Source organism: Pelobates fuscus, chromosome 2 (genome assembly GCF_036172605.1).
Source record: "Pelobates fuscus isolate aPelFus1 chromosome 2, aPelFus1.pri, whole genome shotgun sequence".
Lineage (NCBI taxonomy): Eukaryota > Metazoa > Chordata > Amphibia > Anura > Pelobatidae > Pelobates > Pelobates fuscus.
The window spans coordinates 53693853-53717688 of record NC_086318.1 but is presented as its reverse complement, the minus strand read 5'-3'; the positions used below and the strand labels follow the sequence as shown (position 1 = coordinate 53717688).

The 23836-nt window shown below is 41.1% G+C and overlaps 1 protein-coding gene across 5 annotated transcripts in view; it reads left to right on the top strand.

The window, feature by feature from the left end:
* LPIN1 (lipin 1) overlaps nt 1–23836 on the top strand; it is a 185305-nt gene that overhangs the window by 99369 nt on the left and 62100 nt on the right. For all 5 annotated transcript variants that reach the window (XM_063442149.1, XM_063442150.1, XM_063442152.1 and 2 more), the window contains 4 exons: nt 6880–7080; nt 7344–7439; nt 14507–14832; nt 19909–20028. In XM_063442149.1, the coding sequence (XP_063298219.1) occupies nt 6880–7080; nt 7344–7439; nt 14507–14832; nt 19909–20028 (743 nt within the window). The remainder of the gene's footprint in view (nt 1–6879; nt 7081–7343; nt 7440–14506; nt 14833–19908; nt 20029–23836) is intronic.

Here is a 23836-nt window from a genome sequence, read left to right as displayed (position 1 = left end):
CTTATGGGCTGTAGTGTGTGTGTGTATAGGTGACGTAGTGTGTGTAGGGGTTGTAGAGAGTGTGTGTGTGTGTGTAGAGGATTAAGAGTGCATATAGGGTAAGGGATCTAGCGTTTATCTGGAGCGTAATGTATGTAGTGGTACAGTGTGAGGGGTGCTGTAGTGTGTGTGTATGTGTGTATATATATATATATATATATATATAAAGAAAAAAAGGAGAAAGTTCTTGCACTCACGCTGTAATATGCCTTAAGAACCGGGTGCTTTGCCAGGGCTTGAATATCCAGAAAATCCAACAAGGTAGCAGCACTCACGGAATAATTTTAAAATCCAATCTTTATTTAGAACATGTTAAAATTAGGTCGACGTTTCAGTCCCACAAACAGGACTTTCCTCAGGACCAAACCTCAGGGTCCTGAGGAAAGTCCTGTTTGTGGGACTGAAACGTCAACCTCATTTTAACATGTTCTAAATAAAGATTGGATTTTAAAATTATTCCGTGAGTGCTGCTACCTTGTTGGATTTTATATATATATATATATATATATATATATATATATATATATATATATTTGGACGTATTGTATGTGTGAGAGGTGCAGTGTGTGTGTATAGGCGTGCGCACGGGGTGTGCCGGGTGTGCCTGGGCACACCCTAATCCCCGCGGCACGCCTATGGATTGACTTTTTTTGTGCAGGAACACCGTTCCTGCAGGCACTCAGCGCCCCCCTTCCTCCCCCATGTCCCCCCTGTCATGGATGGGAGGGGGGAGGGGGGGGGCAAGAGGTTATGGACCCCCCCCCCCCGGTCGGCTCTCTCAATATCAGCCGCGGCGAGGGAGCTGTGAGCTCTCTGCTCCCTCTCGCCGCGCGCTGCTTGCTGATGCTGGGAGCCGGAATATGACGTCATATTCCGGCTCCCAGCTACAGCAGACAGCCCGCGCGGCGAGAGGGAGCAGAGAGCTCACAGCTCCCTCGCCGCGGCTGATATTGAGAGAGCCGCCCGACCCACTGGACTCCAGGGACAAGTCCACGCCAGCACTCCAGGTAGGGAGGCTGGGTGGACATTTTTTTAATTAAAAAAATAATAATTTGTGTGTGTGTGAATGTGAATGTGTGTGTGTCTGTGAATGTGTGTGTGTGTGTGTCTGTGAATGTGTGTGTGTGAGTGTATGTGTGTATTTGTATCTGTGAATGTGTGTCTGTGAATGTGTATGTGTGTCAGTGTATGTGAATATGTGTGTCTGTGAATGTGTGTGTCTATGAATGTATGAGTGTGTGTGTGTTTGAGTATGCGTGTCAGTGTGTGTATATATATATATATATATATATATACACACACACACACACACACATATACATACACACACTGGAGTGTATATTATTTTTTTGGGGGGGTGGGGATCTTGGTTCCCACACTTTATTCCCCAGGACTTTATTCTCCCCTGTCGGCTCACGCAGAACCGGCGCTGAGTGTCGGCTCTGCTCTAAGCCTCCATGGGCCGGCTTAGAGCAGAGAGATCTACCTCAATGGCCCACAGCAGCATGAAGGGAGGCAGAAGAGGACCCAGGGAGCTCTAGACATCAGCTCCGCCAGGTTCCTCTGGCGAGATCTGAGCGTTGCCGCGGCAACGCTCAGATCTCACGAGAGTTAACTCTAGCCCCGCAGGCTAGAGTTCACTCTCCACTGGACCACCAGGGATGGCACATGGCAGCAAGGATCCCCCCTCCCTACATAAGGTAAGAAGGGAGGGGGGATATTTACTAATCTGCCCCCACCTCCACAATCTGTCCAAACATACAGCACACACACACACATACAGCACCCACACACAAAAAGCACCTACAGACATACAGCACTCTCACACAAACAGCACACACACAGCACCCTCACACACACAGCACCCAAACAGCACCCACACACAAAAAGCACCTACAGACATACAGCACTCTCACACAAACAGCACACACACAGCACCCTCACACACACAGCACCCAAACAGCACCCACACACATACAGTACACATACAGCACCCTCACAAACACACACAGCACATTTACAAACACACAACACCCTCACACACAGCACACACAAACAGCACCCTCAGAAATACATGACACCCACACACATCACACAAACAGCACCCTCACACACACAGCACCATCACACACACATCACACAAACAGCACCCTCACACACACAGCACCCTCACACAGCACACTAACAGCACACTAACAGGACCCTAACACACACAAACAGCACCCTCACACACACACACACACACACACACAAACACCCTCACCCACATAGCACACTGCCAGCACCCTCACACATACACACACACAGCAGCACCCTTACACACACCACCCTCACACAGCACACTAACAGCACACACACACACACACACACACAGCAGTGTATGTATATATATGTGTGTGTGTGTATATATATATATATATATATATATACATATACATATACATGCGGCGTGTGTTTGTGCTTTAGGGTGCACACCCTAATGCAATAGGCTGCGCACGCCTATGTGTGTGTGTGTGTATGTAAGAGGGGTGCTGTGTGTGAGGGTGTTTTTTTCTACAGTCACATTCTAGGTTTCTAATTTTCTTTGTTAACTCACTGAGGGTTATTTTATATATTATATATATATATATATATGTGTGTGTGTGTGTGTGCTGTATATGTGTGGGAGTGTGCTGTGTGTGTGAGCGAGGATGCTGTCTGTCTGAGGGTGCTGTGTGTGAGTGAGGGTGCTGTGTGTGTCTGAAGGTGCTGTTTGCTGTGTGTGTCTGGGGGTGCGCTATGTGTGTCTGGGTGCGCTATGTGTGTCTGGGTGCGCTGTGTGTGTCTGGGTGCGCTGTGTGTGTCTGGGGGTGCGCTGTGTGTGTCTGGGGGTGCGCTGTGTGTGTCTGGGAGTGCTGTGTGTGTCTGGGTGCTGTGTGTGTCTGGGTGCTGTGTGTGTGTCTGGGAGTGCTGTTTGTGTCTGGGAGTGCTGTGTGTGTCTGGGAGTGCTGTGTGTGTGTCTAGGAGTGCTGTGTGTGTGTCTGGGGGTGATGTGTGTGTGTCTGGGAGTGCTGTGTGTGTGTCTGGGGGTGCTGTGTGTATCTGGGGGTGCAGTGTGTGTGTCTGGGAGTGCTGTGTGTGTGTCTGGGAGTGCTGTGTGTGTGTGTCTGGGAGTGCTGTGTGTGTGTCTGGGGGTGCTGTGTGTGTGTCTGGGGATGCTGTGTGTGTCTGGGGGGGCTGTGTGTGTCTGGTGGTGCGCTATGTGTGTCTGGGTGCGCTGTGTGTGTCTGGGGGTGCGATGTGTCTGGGGGTGCGCTGTGTGTGTCTGGGGGTGCGCTGTGTGTGTCTGGGGGTGCGCTGTGTGTGTCTGGGAGTGCTGTGTGTGTCTGGGAGTGCTGTGTGTGTCTGGGAGTGCTGTTTGTGTCTGGGAGTGCTGTTTGTGTCTGGGAGTGCTGTGTGTGTCTGGGAGTGCTGTGTGTGTCTGGGAGTGCTGTGTGTGTCTGGGAGTGCTGTGTGTGTGTCTAGGAGTGCTGTGTGTGTGTCTGGGGGTGCTGTGTGTGTGTCTGGGAGTGCTGTGTGTGTGTCTGGGGGTGCTGTGTGTGTGTCTGGGAGTGCTGTGTGTGTGTCTGGGAGTGCTGTGTGTGTGTCTGGGGGTGCTGTGTGTGTGTCTGGGGGGCTGTGTGTGTCTGGGGGGCTGTGTGTGTCTGGGGGGGGCTGTGTGTGTGTCTGGGGGGGCTGTTAGTGTGAGTATATTTTGTATTTAAATTTAGATATATATTTTTTATTAATAATAAAAAGTTATATCCCCCCCTTCTTACCTTTAGGGGGTGGGAAGCCGGGTTTCCATGGGGGGGTGCCTGATCCCTGGTGGTCCTAGTGGAGGTGGGGCAGATTGCTAAATATCCCCCCTCCCTTCTTACATCATGCCTGGTAGGGGGGATCTTTTCTGCAGCTTCCTTCCCTGGTGGTTCTAGTGGTGAGAGGGAACTCTAGCCTGCAGGCTAGAGTTCACTCTCGCGAGATCTGAGCGTTGCCGCGGTAACCGCGGCAACGCTCAGACCTCGCGAGAGGACCCGGCGGAGCTGCTGGCTAGAGCTCCGCCGGTGTTCTCTCCTGCCTCCCTCCCTCCCTCTCCTGCCGGCGGCCGCACCTGAGTGTCTCTGGGCCGGTGAGGGAGATCTTTGATCTCCCTACCGGCCCATGGAGACGCACAGCAGGGCCGGCGCTCGGATAGCGCTGGCCCTGCAGGGGCCGGCAAGGGAGATCCTTTGATCTCCCCTGCCGGCCTCGGCCCCACGGCCATCGCGGCCCACCGGGCATTTGCCCGGTATGCCCGATGGCCAGTCCGGGCATGTTTCCAGTTGTTGGGTTACACAGACAGGGACATGGCAACAAGACCACTTCATTGAGATAAGGTGGTCTGGGTGCCTGTGGAGTCCCTTTACATTTGAAACTAACTTTGAATTCACACTCTACCAAATAGTCCTGTAAGGTGAGAATTGGCACAAATTCAAAGTGAATTTCAAATTTGAGGCCTAAATAGCTGAACTGAAAACATAAATGACTTGGAGAATTTTTCCAACTTGGGTATTTTGGTTTACATTCTCACTTCAGTGAATATCCCTGTAACTTTTTCCTGTACATATTCATGCTTTGCTATCACAATTTCTCTTAAATACTAATAAACAAATAAAACGAAATTCCATGAAGATACTTTTTTGGCAGTTTAGCTCAGTGTCCAAGTTTTGTATGGATAACAATGGGTCACTAAGGTTTACGAGTGCAACCATGCACACTTTGTTTCCCCTTTACAAGGGACCCAAGACGGGCGGCTATGCGTTAAGGCAGAGTAGACGCTTGTATTTCTGGATGGGAGGTGCCTATTCTGCCGAGTTATACCGTCTGAGGAGGAACGGTGGCCGGCAGTGAGGCAGCTCTGATCTTCATGCTCTACCAGCACTGCCCCTCGAGTGACCTGTAGTGATGCTGGGAGATGGGATTTGACATCACTCCAGCTTTACTAAAGGGCGTGTGATGGAGCAGTGCAAGAAGAGTCGAAGATCAAAGAAGCCCACTGGAGACCAGGGAGAGGATCTACTCTGGCTCTCCCAAAAGTAGAGAGGCTGGGTGGCCTTCAAAATATATAAATAGAAGTACTGTATGAATGTGCGTGTGAGACAATGTGTGTGTCAGTATAAATGTGTCAGTATATGTTAGAGTGTGTGTCTATCAGTGAGTGAGTGTGCCAGTATCAGTGAAAATGTGTGTCTGTCATTGAGTAAGTGTATCAATATCAGTGAGAGTCCGTCTGTTAGAGAGAGTGTGTTAGTGTGTATCAGTATCCGAGAGAGAGTGTATCAGTGAGTGTGTGTCAGTATCAGAGAGAAAGTGTGTCTGTGTGTATCAGCATCAGTAAGTGTATCTATCAGTGAGTGTGTGTTAGTGTGTGTCAGTATCAGTGAGAGTGTGTCAGTATCAGTGAGTGTCTGTTAGTGTGTGTCAGTATCCGTGAGAGTGTGTGTCAGTATCAGTGAGTGTGTCTATCAGTGAGTGTTTGTTAGTGTGTGTCAGTATCAGTGAGTGTGTCTATCAGTGAGTGTTTGTTAGTGTGTGTCTGTATCAGTGAGAGTGTGTTAGTATGTGTCAGTATCAGTGAGAGTGTGTTAGTATGTATCAGTATCAGTGAGAGTGTGTCTATCAGTGGGTGTGTGTTAGTGTCTGTCAGTATCAGTGAGTGTCTATCAGTGAGAGTGTGTTAGTATGTGTCAGTATCAGTGAGTGTGTGTCTATCAGTGAGTGTGTGTATCCGTATCAGTGAGTGTGTGTCCGTATCAGTGTGAGTGTGTCTATCAGTGTTATCAAAAAAGAAAAATAGTGTACCTACACAGTCTGAAATAGAAATCAGAAATTATGACTGACTGTCAAATCTCAGAGATACTAGACTAGTTGTAGCAACTAGTCTCGTATTTCTGAGATTTGACAGTCAGTCATAATTTCTGATTTCTATTTAAGACTGTGTAGGTACACTATTTTTCTTTTTTGATAATTTCTACCTGGGGTTACCCCCCCATTTTCTTAGTGTACCTAATTGTTGGCTCTATCTCTGCTCTTTTTCTTATAATGTGTCTATCAGTGCGTGTGTGTCAGTATCAGTGAGTGTGTGTCTATAAGTGAGTGTGTGTTAGTGTGTGTCTATCAGTGAGTGTATGTCAGTATCAGTGTGAGTGTGTTAGTGTCAGTATCAGTGAGAGTGTGTCTATCAGTGAGTGTGTGTTAGTGTGTGTCAGTATCAGTGAGTGTGTCTATCAGTGAGTGTTAGTGTGTGTTAGTATCAGTGACAGTGTGTCTATCAGTGAGTGTTTGTTAGTGTGCGTCAGTATCAGTGAGTGTGTCTATCAGTGAGTGTTTGTTAGTGTGTGTCAGTATCAGTGAGAGTGTGTCTATCAGTGAGTGTTTGTTAGTGTGCGTCAGTATCAATGAGTGTGTCTATCAGTGAGTGTTTGCTAGTGTGTGTCAGTATCAGTGAGAGTGTGTCTATCAGTGAGTGTTTGTTAGTGTGTGTCAGTATCAGTGAGAGTGTGTCTATCAGTGAGTGTGTGTTAGTATGTGATCTACTTTCAGAATTTTGCCCCACAATTAACATTTATAAGCGCCATATTGACAAAAGTGGAATAAATTAGGGGAAAAGTGCTACATTTGAAGTTATCTATATAGAAATATTTGCCTTTTTTAATGCATTGTCCCAGAATTCATGTTGTAAATGGGTCATCCTGGTCGAATGTATCCCTACACTTTTGTTCGAATTCTGTAGAGTTTATCATGTGCTAAATTCATAGTTTTTTTTTTTCTATTTTATTCCAGGCGCAAACCATGAATTACGTTGGGCAGTTAGCTGGGCAAGTATTTGTTACTGTAAAAGAACTATACAGAGGCCTGAATCCGGCCACACTTTCAGGATGCATCGACGTTATTGTCGTGAGACAGCCCAATGGCAGCCTCCAGTGTTCACCCTTCCATGTGCGCTTCGGAAAGATGGGTGTGCTACGTTCCAGGGAGAAAGTGGTAAGAGTACTTTAACATACTCTGTGTTTGAACTGTACAATCATGTTAGTCTTTATTGTTCACTCTCTCTACCTATGCTCTCACGCATGCTCTAGTGTGTTTGTGTATGTACTTTGCATCCACATTATCTGCCTTTTATCATTGTTTTCAAATATGCATTCATCCTATATCTGTATGGGTCGATAATTACCAACAAATGCAAACAGTCCAAAGTGATGAGATCTTTCTAATGTTTGCTCACTCAGAGTTCTGTGTTTCCTTAGGTCGATATTCAGATTAATGGAGAATGTGTGGATTTGCATATGAAACTGGGAGACAATGGAGAAGCATTTTTTGTTGAAGAAATGGACAGTTATGAGGTAGATGCTTCACCATCTTACTGAATTTACATATTTGTTTACATTTATATCGTATTTAAAATAAGTACCGTATATACTCGAGTATAAGCCGACCCGAATATAAGCCGAGGCCCCTAATTTTATCCCAAAAAACTGGGAAAACTTATTGACTCGAGTATAAGACTAGGGTGGGAAATGCAGCAGCTACTGGTAAATTTCTAAATAAAATTAGATCCTAAAAAAAATATATTAATTGAATATTTATTTACAGTGTGTGTATAATGAATGCAGTGTGTGCGTATGTGTGTGTGTGTATGAGTGCAGCGTGTGTATGAGTGCAGCGTGTGTATGAGTGCAGCGTGTGTATGAGTGCAGTGTGTGTGTGCATGAATGCAGTGTGTGTGTGCATGAATGCAGTGTGTGAATGCAGTGTGTGCAGGGCCGGTGCAAGGATATTTGCCGCCGTAGGCAAAAAAATTTTTGCCGCCCCCTCCCCCCCCCATATGTCCTGACTTCCCCTCCTCCTCCCTCAGTGGTCCTTACCTCCCCACCCCCGTGTTCCTTCACTCCCCCCCCCAGTGGTCCTGACTCACCCCTCCCCTAGTGGTCCTTACCCTCCCCTCCCCTAGTGGTCCTTACTTCCCCCTCCCCTCCCATAGTGGTCCTTATCCCACCCCCTCCCTCTCATAGTGGTCCTTATCCCCCTTCTCCCTCCCATAGTGTTCCTTATCCCCCCCCATCCCTCCCATAGTGGTCCATATACCCCCCCCCCCCTCCCTCCCATAATGGTCCTTATACCCCCCCTCCCTCCCATAGTGGTCCTTATCCCACCCCCTCCCATAGTGGTCCTTATACCCCCCTCCCTCCCATAGTGGTCCTTATACCCCCCTCCCTCCAATAGTGGTCCTTATCCCCCCCCCTCCCTCCCATAGTGGTCCTTATCCCCCCTCCCTCCCATAGTGGTCCTTATACCCCCCCTCCCTCCCATAGTGGTCCTTATCCCCCCCCCTCCCTCCCATAGTGGTCCTTATCCCCCCCCTCCCTCCCATAGTGGTCCTTACCCCCCCCCTCCCTCCCATAGTGGTCCTTATACCCCCCCTCCCTCCCATAGCGGTCCTTATACCCCCCTCCCTCCCATAGTGGTCCTTAACCCACCCCCTCCCTCCCATAGTGGTCCTTATACCCCCCCCCCCCCTTCCCATAGTGGTCCTTATACCCCTTTTTTTTTTATTATTATTATTTTTTTTATTATTTTATTTCTTATTTTATTTATATTATTTTTTTTCGTCCCCCCTCCCTGCTTGATATATGGCAGGGAGGGGGGCTCTCCTTCCCTGGTGGTCCAGTGGCAGTTCAGTGGGGGGGAGAGGGGGGCTGGCAGAGCTGTACTTACCTTTCCTGCAGCTCCTGTCAGCTCTCTCCTCCTCTGCGCCGTCCGTTCTGCTCTTCTGTCAGCTCCCAGTGTAAATCTCGCGAGAGCCGAGACTTACACTGGGAGCTGACCGAGGTGCTGAACGGACGGCGCGGAGGAGGAGAGAGCTGACAGGAGCTGCAGGAAAGGTAAGTACAGCTCTGCCAGCCCCCCTCTCCCCCCAGTCTGTATTATGGCAATGCAAATTGCCATAATACAGACTCTGACTCGAGTATAAGCCGAGTTGGGGTTTTTCAGCCCAAAAAATGGGCTGAAAAACTCGGCTTATACTCGAGTATATACGGTATGTCTACCTACATTTTTTAACATGTACACCTAACAAATCATCAATATAATCAATGAACTAATGCCTGAATTACTGTATACCAAACTGATACCATTACTGATTACTGAATATCCCAAAAAAATAATAATAGGGATTTGAACTTATTACAGGAGCTAATACTGAATAATAAGTTATTTATACTAAGCTATTTAAATATGTTATACGTATTATAATACATTTTATTACATGTTTTTTTTAATTACAGATCACCACTATAAAGAGTACATTTTTGTTTTAGTAATTACACTCCTCCGTTTGAGGATTCAAATATTTTAATAATTCTTTACATAAAGGATGTTTATTATTGTTTATTAATCCCAGGGATCAAGCTTACACTCCTCACATAACAAACCCTGTCCCCAAACTCCTCCGCTAACATTCAAATGATGTCATAAAATGAGAAGTATAGAAGAGAAGTACTTATGGTCTGATTTCATAGATTTTTTTCCCCCACAATAATTGTGGTACCAATTGCTTCCAAAATATGGTTGCAAAATATAGGCCACAGCACCGCTAATATAGAAGTAGTGATTAACATGATATATCAAGCAAAAAAGAACTGATAACTATAGAATATGTTAAGAGTTTTTTTCTCTTGATTCTTAAAATGTTTAAGGAGACATTTCTAAAAAACGGATGCAATTATACCTTTTTAAGGTGTAGATAACAAAGAAAATCTAACAGCCAATTATATAGCTGTCACTGAAAATCATGGACAAATATTTTATCATTATGTAACTACTAAAGTAGATACATGCACCTCTGCAAATAATGCTAGAAACATAGAATGTGACGGCAGATAAGAACCATTCAGCCCATCTAGTCTGCATAATTTTCTAAATACTTTCATTAGTCTCTGGCCTTATCTTACAGTTAGGATAGCCTTATGCCTATCCCGCGCATGCTTAAACTCCTTCACTGTGTTAACCTCTACCAGCTGGAAGGCTGTTCCATGTATCCACTACCTTCTCAGTAATGTAATACTGTGACAAACTCCCCTTCCCACGTGAGTTTGCCATAAGCTTCTGGAGGAGCCTGCTTGCCAGCCTACTGCCCACAGACTATGGGCAGTGCAGAGAAACCTGTAAAAGACTGTTTAGATGGCTTGGAATCGAACAGCCGCCCAAACCAGGGACCACCTGGGAGCTTGTTAACCCCTATTAACACCGTGGAACAGTTCTCACCTCAGTATTTTAATTGTTTGTCTGGGTGGCTGCAATTCGTATGAATGCCCACGAGGTGGCGGCCATCTTGTTCACATGAAAGCAGGCAGCAGTGTTTGGTCGGAAACTGAAACTCCTGAACACTGCTGGACTTCCATCATTGCCTGTGTTCGGTTCTATAGATCCTAGAAGAACACTGTTCGGTGGAATCGTTTGTCTGTATGAGGGGAACAAGCTCCATGGTTCAGGAAGAGACTACGTTTGGTATTTAATTCATTTTTATGTAACCAAAGTTGACCGACCTCTAGCCCTGATTTCATGGAACTGTTTTGGGCATAGGACCATGTGTGCGGTCGGTCAAATAATTGACTTCCATGGAAATCTCGAACCCCTGAACCGATCTGGGTGATTTTTGGATATGTTGGTAACCCATATCGGGGCTTTCAGGGAATGTATGTTTGTGGGGTTTTCATGTGTTTTGAAGGTACTTTTAAATTGTATGTTTTTCTGTGCCTGGAGATAATTGAGTTTGTATAGTTCCTGACTCAATTATCTCCCAGGCACAGGGGAGGGATTATCCTGTTTTGTGTGGAAGTGTCATGGGCATGTTTTCTGTGTCTTTGTACTGCACAAAAGCAGGCCATTGAGCCTGGATTAAACAGTTAATCTTACCCCTTCATGAAGTCTAGCCTCATGTTTGGGGGATTGGGAGCTATATTCACACTTATAATCACTACGGCACTTGGGACTTGGGAAATTCTTCAGGATGTACTCAGCTGGAGTGATGGGATCCATTACAAATACTTCCTGATATTATTTTTAAACTTTTGCCCCTCTAATTTAAGACCTCTTGTTGTGGTAGATTTTCTTCTTTAAAATATAGTTTCCTCCTTTACTGTGTTGATTCCCTTTATGTATTTCAATTATACATTTATAAATGCTGTATGTACCCAATGGCAAGAATAGTTGTTTAAATTATCATGTTGAATCATTTCTTGAACACAATTATTCCCTAAAATATAAAAATAATTTAAATAATAAAGAAATCCGTGACGATGATTACATTTTTGATATTGAAGACCTTCTTGAAGAAGGTAAGGTACATTTCAATTTGTATGATCATTATGTAAAAAAATAAATTATATCATATTTGAATTAAGCCATAATTAATTATTTTATCACATTTTGTGTCCATTTAATCACGAATATAATTCCGCAATGAGTAAAATTGAAAAAATAAATAATGGAAGAGTCATTGTTAACATTGTTCTAATGGACTCAGTGGAGTCTTTTTTGAGTCAGCTTAAATAAATCGGACTTTAATTTGTAATATTCTAGCAGGTTCTATTTTATTTTCAGTTTCCAACTAGAAAAAATAGCTGATATGTTTATTTTTTAAATTTACAGAATATTTTTGGGAAAAAAAATAGTTTTTTGTTACCAACATCAATATTTGTATTCATCAGTTGACAGAAATTGAGAAGAGTAAAACTCAAATGTTAAGGAAATTGTAAAAAGTAATCACTTTAAATTTTTAGGTGATGGTCAGTTTCATAGCCCTAGTTATTTAGACCAGAATGTTATTATGCATATACTTTTATGGACAAATTCTCAAAAAAATTGTCGACTTCAAGATTGTCCAGATATGAAAGGCCTCATCGTTGGTTGGATTAGAGAAGCTAGCATCAAGTAACGTCTTGATTAATTGCTGTTTGAAAAAAAAAATAGATATTAAAGGAATTGAGACACATTATGGTAATATTAATTATCCATTTGATCTGTGACATTATTAAAAAAATACCTTAAAAAATAAATAATGGGTAGAAAAAGTAAAAAAAAACAACAACAAACATTTGGAAATTGCACCCTGGGTCACTGAAATGATTAGTCATTTATGGAGGAACATATATGAAGGCAATGTTGATGTTGATCTGATGACCTGTGTTGGAGCTAAGCTGCATCAGAAGTGTGCACATCCAGATCTGTCTGAATCAGATATAAGGATAGATATATATAAAAAAAGCAACGCATTCCAAGAGATTTTCTGTTAGAAAATAAAAGGAATTGGAACATCGTACACTGTACACAGTAATACAGTAATTCAGGTATTAGCACACTGGTATATTGATGATTTGTAGGTAGACATACTTTCTTATCTATTGCAAAGTTGTATTAAATCAAAACTACATTGTGATCTTACTGTTTGCAAGTATAAAGAAATCCTATTGCAGACAGATCTAGACAATGTCAGAAAATTGCACAGGCGCTTTCGATCAAGTGCGACGTTATAAAGAGTGTGCAAAATGCTGGGGAGATTTAGAAGCTGATAATTTAAATAAAAAGATAAGATTCAGTGAAGCCAGTAAAACGGTAATATAATTAACAAGTATTTGGTCCTTATGATTTTTGGGCGTCTGGTAGTCTTCTCGGCTTAGTAGACTGTACAGGGCAATGGCTGATGATGTCATGCACTATGCAGGGCGTGAAGTGGGAAAGACCATAGAGACTAGCTGTCGGCTTTCAAACACTGTGCATGTATATGGCTGAAGGATCCCGTCATAGACTAAAGAAAGGGATGTTTATTCTCAATTTGTTTTACATGTTCTTCATTAAAAAAACAAATCTATTTACTTTCAAAACTTGAGGAAAGTATTATTACATTAAAAATTGTTTATAACTGACAGTTGTACTTTAAGCAACTATAGACATATACTATTTTAGTTTTACATACAAAAAAAAAAAAGATAGGAATACTATTAAAATAAATCAATTAATAAATCAAACATAAATCAGTAAAAATTAGCCCCTGAAACATTTTGGGGATAAAAAAAAAAAAAAAATACACTTCCTCAATTAGGAAGAGTCATGAGTTGTGTGTTTTTTTGTTTCCTTAAGGCTGTAGTAAAATCATGAATTCAGGTCGTCCAAACAGATAATGTTAGAGTTTGAAGAGGTTAATACACATATGAAATACATAAATAAAATAAGGAAAAGAGAGACAATATAATTAGGATTTTTTTTTAATTCAATCTAATCCTAATAGATCCCGCAAACAAATAAAAAAGATCAACTTGGGTGTCTAATATGCTAACAACATAGACAGATTTTGTGGAAGTAAACAGCTTTAGAGCCTGCATTTAGTCACTGTCTATTTGTATAACTCTTTCTGCTTGACACTATCCAGATCACTAGGTGGGTGCATGCGTGCAATACCGCAGTGACATTTGAGGATATTAACAGAGATAATGCTGTTTTCTGTTGGCAAATTAAATGTAAATGTTACGTACAAAGCAAGACTGGAGTTGGCAGGATATTTCAAGGCAAGCTGTACAAGACAATGTTCTGACCTCTAAGTGTAACAAATGTAAATGGCTTGTGTAGTCTGCCCTCTATGAAGTTTGTTTTGTGTAATTTGTTGTAGCAGAGTTTGAAATTTACATTTTAAAACTGGACGTAAAAACATATTGTACAAATATTAAGAAAAAAATTAAGATATAGATGGCATGTCCACTTTAACTTTTAGTACATATGTAGTACATACATACATTGTATGTATAGGCTGTAAGTCAGGAAACAACTTCATGACCTCCCAACTCAACTCTTTCTCCTGTTTCTTTTTGACAACTAGGTATGAATGGAATGAGATATTGTCGGATAGCTGAAGTAACATAGCAGTCTATTTTTACTGACTACCCCAAGAACAAAATGTTCTAGATAACAGAAGGATATCTGTATTTTTATAACTTTCAGAGATTATTGATAGCTTGTGCACTGTTTGATATTGATCGCCTAGACCTTCAGTGGGGTCTATGTGGTGGAGTGGAGGTCAGGTTGTCCATACGTAAGTTGTCTGCTTATACTTTGTACAGTACCCTATTTAACATGTGAATGGTGTGATGCTTAGAATATTTGATATATGTCATATCTTTGACATTACACATTTGAAAATGGAAACAATTGCTACTGTCATATTTCTGTGTTACTCATAAATGTCTCATTATCTTCTAATAGGTATAACTGCAATTTGTATAAAGATTACAAAAAAAAAAAAATAGACTTTCAGAGCGATACTTTGCTATGTCCATGCACTACATAAGACACAATATAAAATATAGACTTTTTATTCTAATATTGTTTCTGGTTAAAACTTTGATCTCTGTTATGATAGGAAGCTATCCCATCACACTTGGCTACTTCACCAATATTACTAGAAGGAGCAAGTCTAATGGAGTCACAACTGAAGAGGAGCTCCATGGACTGGTCAAGGAGTACAGACTCAGCTGGATCCTCGCAGGCACCGGTTGGTATGCATCTGGGACTGGCTGGGACAGAAAACTCTTCAAGTAGCTCTGTTAAAAAAAGACGAAAACGAAGAAGGAAATCTAAGCTTGATAACCTGAAAAGAGATGATAATGGTGACACCACTGAAGATGAGGACATGTTCTCTATTGACATAAGTTCTGATGAGGAGACTGAGTCGCTAGAAACAGCCAGGTTGGTTTATACAATATTTAAATTTTTCTCAAAATAGTGAAGTAGATTTTTAGAAGCATTAAATAAAACTAGTGGCAAAAACAAGATGAGTACGAGTGTCATATCTTTCCAATCTAATCATGTCTAATTCAGTAATTTAGAGGAAAAGATTTGCCATCTGAAAATAATTCCGAGCCATTGGTATTCATTTTCTAAAGCATTTTGTGTTTTAAGATTGTAGGACATCATTTAACCCCTTAAGGACACATGACGGAAATATTTCGTCATTATTCACTTTTATTTCTGAAGTTGTGTCCTTAAGAGGTTAGGAAACACTTCTGGTACCCTGATCGCTTCATTGAAAAAACATGGTCTGGGTGGCATGTGCTTCCAGGTTTAACCCTGCAGTTGAAAGCAATGCCTTTCTACAGGAATGACAATGTTTTCTTTGCAGGGTTAACTTGCTCCTAGTGGCTAATGACAGCCACTAGAGGTGCTTCCGCAAAATAGTGGAGTGCAACTCCACTATTTCTATTTACAAAGAATGGCCATGTGCAATAGCCTCCCAATACATTCCCATGGGATCAGTCTTAGTGATCTCAGCCAAAGGTGTGAAGCTTCACCAAGGAGAAAGGTAAACTACCTTTTTTTTAACCTTGCAGAGGGAGAAGTTATACCTAAAAAGTGACTAGGGCACTATAGCGTTAGGAATACATATTTGTATTCGTAACGCTGTAGTGTTCCTTTAAGACTTTGGAACCTTCCCACCTTATCAGATCTCTCTTGCCTTGTCTTTAACACACATCCTAAACTGATCTCTGTCATCTGGTGTTCTCCCTGCCCACCTTAAGCATGCTACTGTTGTACCCATCCTAAAAAAGCCATCCCTAGACCCTTCCAACTATGGTCCCATATGCCCGCTTCTTTTTTCCCTCATAGCTTCTAGAAAGACTTGTCTTTACTCCCATGACTCACTTCCTAATTTCCAACTCCCTCCTCAATCCTCGTCAATCTGGCTTTCACCCCCTCCACTCTACTGAGACTGCTCCTATTAAAGTTTCAAATGATGTAATCGCAGCTAAATCCAAAGGCCACTACTCCATACTAATACTTCTTGACCTCTCTGCTGCCTTTGACACTGTTGACCATGTCCTCCTTCTCCAAACTCTTCAATCCCTCCCTTTGGAACAGCCTGCCTATTCCCATCAGACTCTTCTCTAGTCTTCAATTGTTTTAAAAGTCCCTCAAAACACATCTGTTCAGAAATGCTCATGGACTCCCAGAGTAACTTATCTATACCTATCCATATCTGTCTCTTGCTCTTCTAAAGAGCCACACGTCATTCTCACCTCCAGTTCTGATACTTTTCCACCTTGTTTGGGGGCTGTCACCCTTGCTGCCCTGTTGTGTATTTTTACCCCACCTCCTCTAGACTGTAAGTTCGTTTGAGCAGGGCCCTCATCTAGTATTATTTCTGTGTCACTGTAATTGTTTAATTTATTGTAAATTTCCCCCCCTTTCATAGTATTGTAAAGTGCTGCGGAATTAGTTGGCGCTATATAACTACTACTACTAATAACAATACAATAAATTATTTGTATTAGTCGCTTGAGAGATCAGCCCTAATGGACATCTATATCAGTAGATTAAGCTAGCACTCGAGAGTGACTTCTGCTTTGTTTTTTTGGGAACTTCTCATGAATTTTATTTTCTGTTGCTGAATGGAGAGTAGCCTGAAAGGACTAAAATATTTTTATATTAATATTGACATCAGGCTAGATTCTATAAAATTGCAGTTATGTTTTTTTTCTTCTACTGACCAGTAATTCAGTTTTTTTTAATAATGGGCCCAAGAGGAATCTTTCAACTGCCAGTGTCATTGTTATTACTATGTGCACACGTATGGGGGAATATAACATAGATCCCGTTTTAATTTTCAAATATTGTTTTGTTTTTTTGTTTACTTTCTACTAACACTCTTTGTGCTAGGTACAGTAATATTCAGCAGGTTAGCGTGTGCTTAAAATTCAGGATTAGGAACTTTTTGGATCTTTAGATCTGATGAGTTTTCCAAGCTAGTCAGTTTTGGCAGAATTTGAGGCAATTTTGAATGTTTGTGGGTGGGTTTCAGTTGAGAAAATCTTAGAGTGAATTCATGGGGATTTAAGTCAAAAAAAAAAATGGATGGAAGGAAGGAGGTGAATGAGTTTGTGCCTCAGTTTGGTCCATTTTGTTTTTATTTGTGATAAAAACATTCAGAGTGATACACTGCACATACAGACTCCATGCACCATGTCCATTTAAATCACTGAAGTGCCTTGAGTAAAGTTACTTTCCAAACTGGATGCAGGGTACACCCTCCACCATATGTTTTGTGATGATGCAGAGTTGTTATGGTGTTTAGAGACCTTTTACGTTTTTTAATTCTTTTTGAGGGATGCTTATTGCTACAGAATATTATTCTTGATTTTTTTTTGTGTTTGAGTGACCTCTAGTGCTAAGACATAATATTGCCGTGTGAGCTGCCACTGCAAAAGGTATTTAAATGATCAGATATATTGTATAGTTTGGATCTACGTGCATATTTATTTTATGTGTTTTGATTTATTTTATACCTTTGATCTGTCGAAGTATGCAGCATGATTAGGTTAAAAGAAAAACAAATAAAACTCTGGACTTTGCAGCAGATCTTCAAATGGTGCCTGTGGCTTTTCTATATAGTATATTTGGTGGTTAAGGGAGACCTCCGCAACAGTGTTGTAGCAGCTTATAGAGTGGCATTTCAGACACATTTTTTTCTTTTAATCGCCTAATTTAAAAAACAGAGCACTTTTCATAACATAATTTTTGTCTTGCATCAGGTTCACCTTGATTTCGAAGGTAGGCGTCCCACAGATCAGACACTTTTTTAGTTGTCACATTCCCACAGCCCTGCTTGAGCATTATATGTTCATAAGAGCAATTTGACGATACCTGTGACTCTTGGCTACTATAGTAGGTTTCCAGTTTTTAGCAATCACCATATTTGTTGCTATCAAAATTAGAAATATAAATTTCACCATATGTCTAGGTAAGTGTTTAGGCAGCATAAAAAATAGACAGGATTCAACTGTAGGTGACAGGTATCCCTGTTGCTTTAAATACCAATGTGTTTACTTCCAACCAGAAATTAGTTATCACTGGGCATTCCACCACACATGCAGCATGGTGCCCCTGTCTAACTGCTATCTCCAGCATTCCCGTAGTCGGTTCCAACAATATAAATTACGAGCTTTGGAACCATATATCGTCTGGCTGTTAATGTTTTTAATGATATTTTAAACGTTAAAAAAAACTTGCTCGGGGGCGTGGCCAGCGGCTGAAACAAGAGGACGTCTCCATGCAGAGCTCCGCTCGAAAATATAGACAAAACCACGAGAAAAAACAGAGAATTAATCTGAAACAAGTATCACCCCCAAGCAGGGACAATGGGGAAGAAAAAGAATCAGGGCTCGACTATGCCTAGACAGCCCGATATTACACTATCCTTTGAACTCCCTCAGAGACCCAAGATGGCGACTGAGGCCTGCTACGCATCCGAAGCCTCGGCTCACTACCCTCACCCCGATCGGAAGCCGGATCCAACACACCGGATTCCGAGTCCGACGAGACCCCAGTCACGAAGGGGGATATAAAGCAGCTCCTGGTTGAACTGTGGCAAATCTGGAGAGAGGACCTCCAAAAGGTCCAGACAGATGTGGAGGACGTGCGCCGCGCGGTCCGCGGCCTAGAAACGCAAGAAACCTCCAGGGACAACAAGCTTCGTGTTGCGGACCAGAGCCTGCAAGAGCTTGCGACACAGGTACGGGACCTGAGGCGCACGGTGACCACCATGGAGGCAAGGCACAGAAGGAAAAACCTGCGCCTCAGAGGAGTACCAGAAACCGTAGAATACACACAGCTCATGACCTATGTCCAAGACCTCACGGCAACCATGGGCATTAAAAGTGCCAAAGACAGAACACAGATCACCACGGCTTTTAGGGTGCGCAAATCAGCAGCAGCACCCATAGACATTATTATTGTCACCAGAGACATCTCCGTGAGGGCCGCCATAATGACCCGGTCAAGGGAACTGGGAACGGTGCTTCATGAAGGACAGAGTGGCAGTATTCCCAGACACATCATTCTCTGCTCTACTGGAAAAAAAGAAAGCTGGCACCTATAGCTAGGAAATTGAGAGACGCTAACATAAAGTACCGCTGGGGCATGGAAGGATCTCTCACCACAGACATCGAAGATGAGAGCCACACACCTCAAAGGGAGGCCCCGACAGCTTCCTGAGACTTATTGGACTGGTGACATTGCATCAACCAGAGACCCCAACGTCCAAAGATATACTGGGAGAACCAGGGAACTTTACTCACAACAAACACAAACAGGACAAGACACCCGGCAAAATATTAAAGAGACTGACCCCTGCACACAGACGAGACAAGCAAAAGTCTCCCAAGTAGAGCGATGTAGAAAGCCAGCCATGGCCGTCGACACGCAGAGGCGAACAATATTGAGTCAGCCACTGGACTGAAATGGCGAGTAGAGTCCACACAGGGCGCTTGAATATCTCTGTGCTAATTGTGTACCTCAGTAATATTTGATGTTTCCATACTAATGGTTGTATACATACATATATATTCTATATTACAGTCAGTGATGTTAACTCACAAAATATTCAATAAAATACAAATTGGGAAAAAAAAGGAAAATAACTTGCTAAATTAAATTTTTCTAACTTTTTCTACATTGTTTTCCCCATAAAATTTAGCACAGTGGTTTGATTCCAGGAGTTAATGTTTATTTTTATTTTTTTTTATATTTAGTTATCTGAGTGAGAAGGCTATTTACTGGCAATAAAATCCAGTCCTCTATAAACTGTCAATTCATATTGTGCTCAGGAATGTGCTGTGCATAATGTGGTGCATAACTTTTGTGCCAACTGTTAACATTGTTTGGCAGCAGAGTTTGGCCCCGTTGTCTTGTCTGCAAATAGTAGTGAGCCCATCTCTGCTATGATTGGTAAAATATATTGGTTATTCATGATTTACTATCTCATTTCAGATCATCTGTCCAGAACAGCTACAGTGATAGAACATTAGAAGGAAAACCTGGACAAGTCGGTGGTTATGTCATAGGGGACATGTACCATCATTCTGACGGAGAATATTTGCCCCTGCAAAGGTGAGTTAAATGGAGTATGCTAGAAATTAATGAATGAATTGACTTTATACATACAAATCATGTAGTATCAGTAACTGAGAGCTTTCAATCACATTTTCAAATGGAAATTTATAAATCGGATTCATGATTTGTTACACTGTTCAGTTTCTTTCTAAGCTGGCATGGATTTTGGTTCTTTGGTTCTTTATCACATGCGGTTTATGGAAAACTTGAATCCACAAATATGCATCCTATAAATCCACACACCACGCTGATCTTCCTGTAATGTGACACTTAAAGACTTTACTCCATAAAAAGTATATGTTTCTATAGAGTTCAGAGAAGGGCTACTAAACTGGTTCATGGATTGCAGGATAAAACTTACCAGGAAAGGTTAAAGGATCTTAACATGTATAGCTTGGAGGAAAGACGAGACAGGGGGGATATGATAGAAACATTTAAATACATAAAGGGAATCAACACAGTAAAGGAGGAGACTATATTTAAAAGAAGAAAAACTACCACAACAAGAGGACATAGTCTTAAATTAGAGGGACAAAGGTTTAAAAATAATATCAGGAAGTATTACTTTACTGAGAGGGTAGTGGATGCATGGTATAGCCTTCCAGCTGAAGTGGTAGAGGTTAACACAGTAAAGGAGTTTAAGCATGCGTGGGATAGGCATAAGGCTATCCTAACTATAAGATAATGCCAGGGACTAATTAAAGTATTTAGCAAACTGGACAGACTAGATGGGCCGAATGGTTCTTATCTGCCGTCACATTCTATGTTTCTATGTTTCTATATTTACCTGTAACGGTATTATCCATACTTCTGGATATGAGCATTGAATTTAGAGAATTCATCACTATTTTAGTCCATTGATCAGATTTATAAACAGCCTTTTTACTACTGTTAGCATTATTTTCAATATTTATTTATATTTATATATATATATATAAAACCAAGAGTCTGCACGCAAATGAACATGCATACATTATAGGGTGCTGCTGGGGCCAATTCACACAACCAGGGTGCTTACTCCTTCACTAAACAACAACTCAAAAGATCACAGAATGATATCGTTTTTTTTGTTTGTTTTTTAAAGCACCTAGGCTAGACAAAATTAATTATCACATCAATCACAGGTGCCCATTTGCTTTCAGAATGTCAGCTAAATTCTGATTCTTTGTAAAACAGTAACCTTCTAACAAGATCTCTAGCAAATGCTGCTTGGCAACATTATCATTTACATCAAAGATGGTAATAAATATATTGTTTTTTTATTTAAGAACACAGTTGGGCCAATTTGCAATAAACTACAGAGAAGCAAATAGCATCATTATGATGGAACTAAATAGTGCTAAAAGGCCAGAAATACGGGGTTATTTTGGAATTCTGTCTAGGAAGTGAGTACACATTTTTTTCTTCTTTTCTAATAGAGCCACCTAGTGGTTGGATAACAGTAAGCAGCAATGAGCGTGAGCCAAAGGTTTCACAATGATGTTTTATTTTTTTGTTTTGTTTTTAATTTAGAAATATATATTTTTAGATTTTTTTTGTTCATGAAGGCAAAGGGATGTATGCATATAAATTATATATGGCATTGTACATCACCCCGAAATCCCCAGGCAAAGCTTTAAATGTAACTTATTCAAATAATCTAGCTACAAAACACATTTGGCACTCTGTTGTGAAGTTTAAGTTCTTTTTTTTTTTTTTTAAATACGGTATATAATTTGCTTTGTTTAACCCCTTAAGGACCAAACTTCTGGAATAAAAGGGAATCATGACATGTCACACATGTCATGTGTCCTTAAGGGGTTAAACACGTTTGTAAAGCATATATTTTTTTCTCATTTTATTTTGGTTACTTTAATTAACTATTTTCTCATTGAGGGTTACCTATAGCAGGTGATATCAGCAGTTGGTCGCAAATACTTTTAAGATGCTTAGCTTTCAAAATTCTACTGTATTCATAATAGGAGGTGATTCTTATAATTGTTAGATAATGCTTGAGGTTTAGTATGCCTAGACAATCTTCTGTGGGGTTTTAGCCTACTAAATGACGCTCTAGACACCATAACCACTACAGCGCACTGTAGCAGTTATAGTGCCAGCAATCCCTTTATACTATAGGCCAATAATCTGTCAAATTTATTAGGGACAATTACTTGCTTTGTTTTGTTGGGCACCTGCTGTTCTACACTGATAAAGCAGAAGTGCATGCTTCCAAATTATCATACTGCAGAAATATGGACGAGAAGGACCACAGACACCCAACACGCAAAGTAAATGTTAAACTGCTTATATACAGTTTGAGAGGTTACCAATGGCACCTAGGGACTCCTGGCACCACTGTAGTAGTTATAGTGCCTAGAGTTTGATTTAATAATTTCATAATAATAATAATAAAATAAAAAAAACTAATTAAAAACTGCCAATAGCTTGTGTTTGTCTTTTTTTTTCTTTTTAAACATAATGTTAGTGTAAAGAAAAAAATCTGATTACAGATTTGACAGATTTAAGGCCACTGAAATATATGCGCATGTTGCATATGTCTTGTGCATATTAAACAAGAGACTCTCTTGAGTTTGTATAGTCTCAAAATCTGCATTGTGTGCTCTCCACAGCCAATAGGAGTAAATACATGCATGTTTTTGGTTTTTAATTTAATTTTTAATTAAAAAGTAATAACAATACGTAAAATTATACCGTAGGAAAAAAAACAGTGGTGGAACCAGATGCATTTTAGGAAATATCAGGAAGGTACTATATAAAAAATAATGTAAACAATGATGGATGTAAACGAGTAAGACAACACATGAGAAGAAAGAGAAACCAATACTCTGACCAATAAAATACAAGTGATCTTAAAAGGCCAAAATAAAAAGCATTGGATTTTGGTTCCAGGTCTAAGAGGTTGCAGGCCACAGATCTGGGGACCGATATGCCACCTAGTGGATGGGAGGGAAGGGGGGAATATGGTCACCGAATACATGTACGTGTTTTACTGAATAGCAGGAATATTAGCTAGGTGTGGTGATCCAGCTGTGCTTTGAAATTAATGAAGAGGTTTCTAAGATTTATCAGGAGAGATCTGGATAATCAGTCTGCTAATGTGTTTGGCAAGTTTAGTTGAGGAAGGTTTACGGTGTAGTAAGACAATTCAGGAATCAGGAGAAATCTGTTGCAATGCCTTTGAAAGAGATCAACAGTGTTGACTCAAATTGCTGTCTTAAAGGGAAGCAATGACCAAAACTATCAATCTTCTACCCATTAGTATAAAGAAGTGTGTCCAAACATAGAAAAATTACTATACGGAGTCTGTTCCTTTAAAACTTCCACTCAAACACTACAAGTATACCACGCTATATTACTATGTTATTAAGTATGTTAGGAAGCATATAAAATAAGTGTAATTATAAATGGAATTATCAGCACACTTAAAGGGACCCCATCACCTTAAAACAATTTTACATTAACATAAAATACTGATTTGGCTTTTCAGAGCGGTTCATCAATTTTTAAGAATAAGATTTTTATTGATCATAAAGTAAAGCATCAGATGCAACATTCGTGGACACGCAGGTCCAAATCAGCAACCATTCGTGGGTCGCGCAGGACCGTCATAATAAACTTACCAGGACGCGCAGGTCCATTGCAATCTATTAAAGTATATCTAGTATAATGTAACACTTTTTAATACAATAATTCCATCCTCTCATGTGGTAGTAGCACTGGAAAGAGATTTAAGAATTCCTTGAGAAGAACATGGTTAGCAGCAACAATCAGCATGGTTTTATGAAGCACAGGTCATGTCAAACTA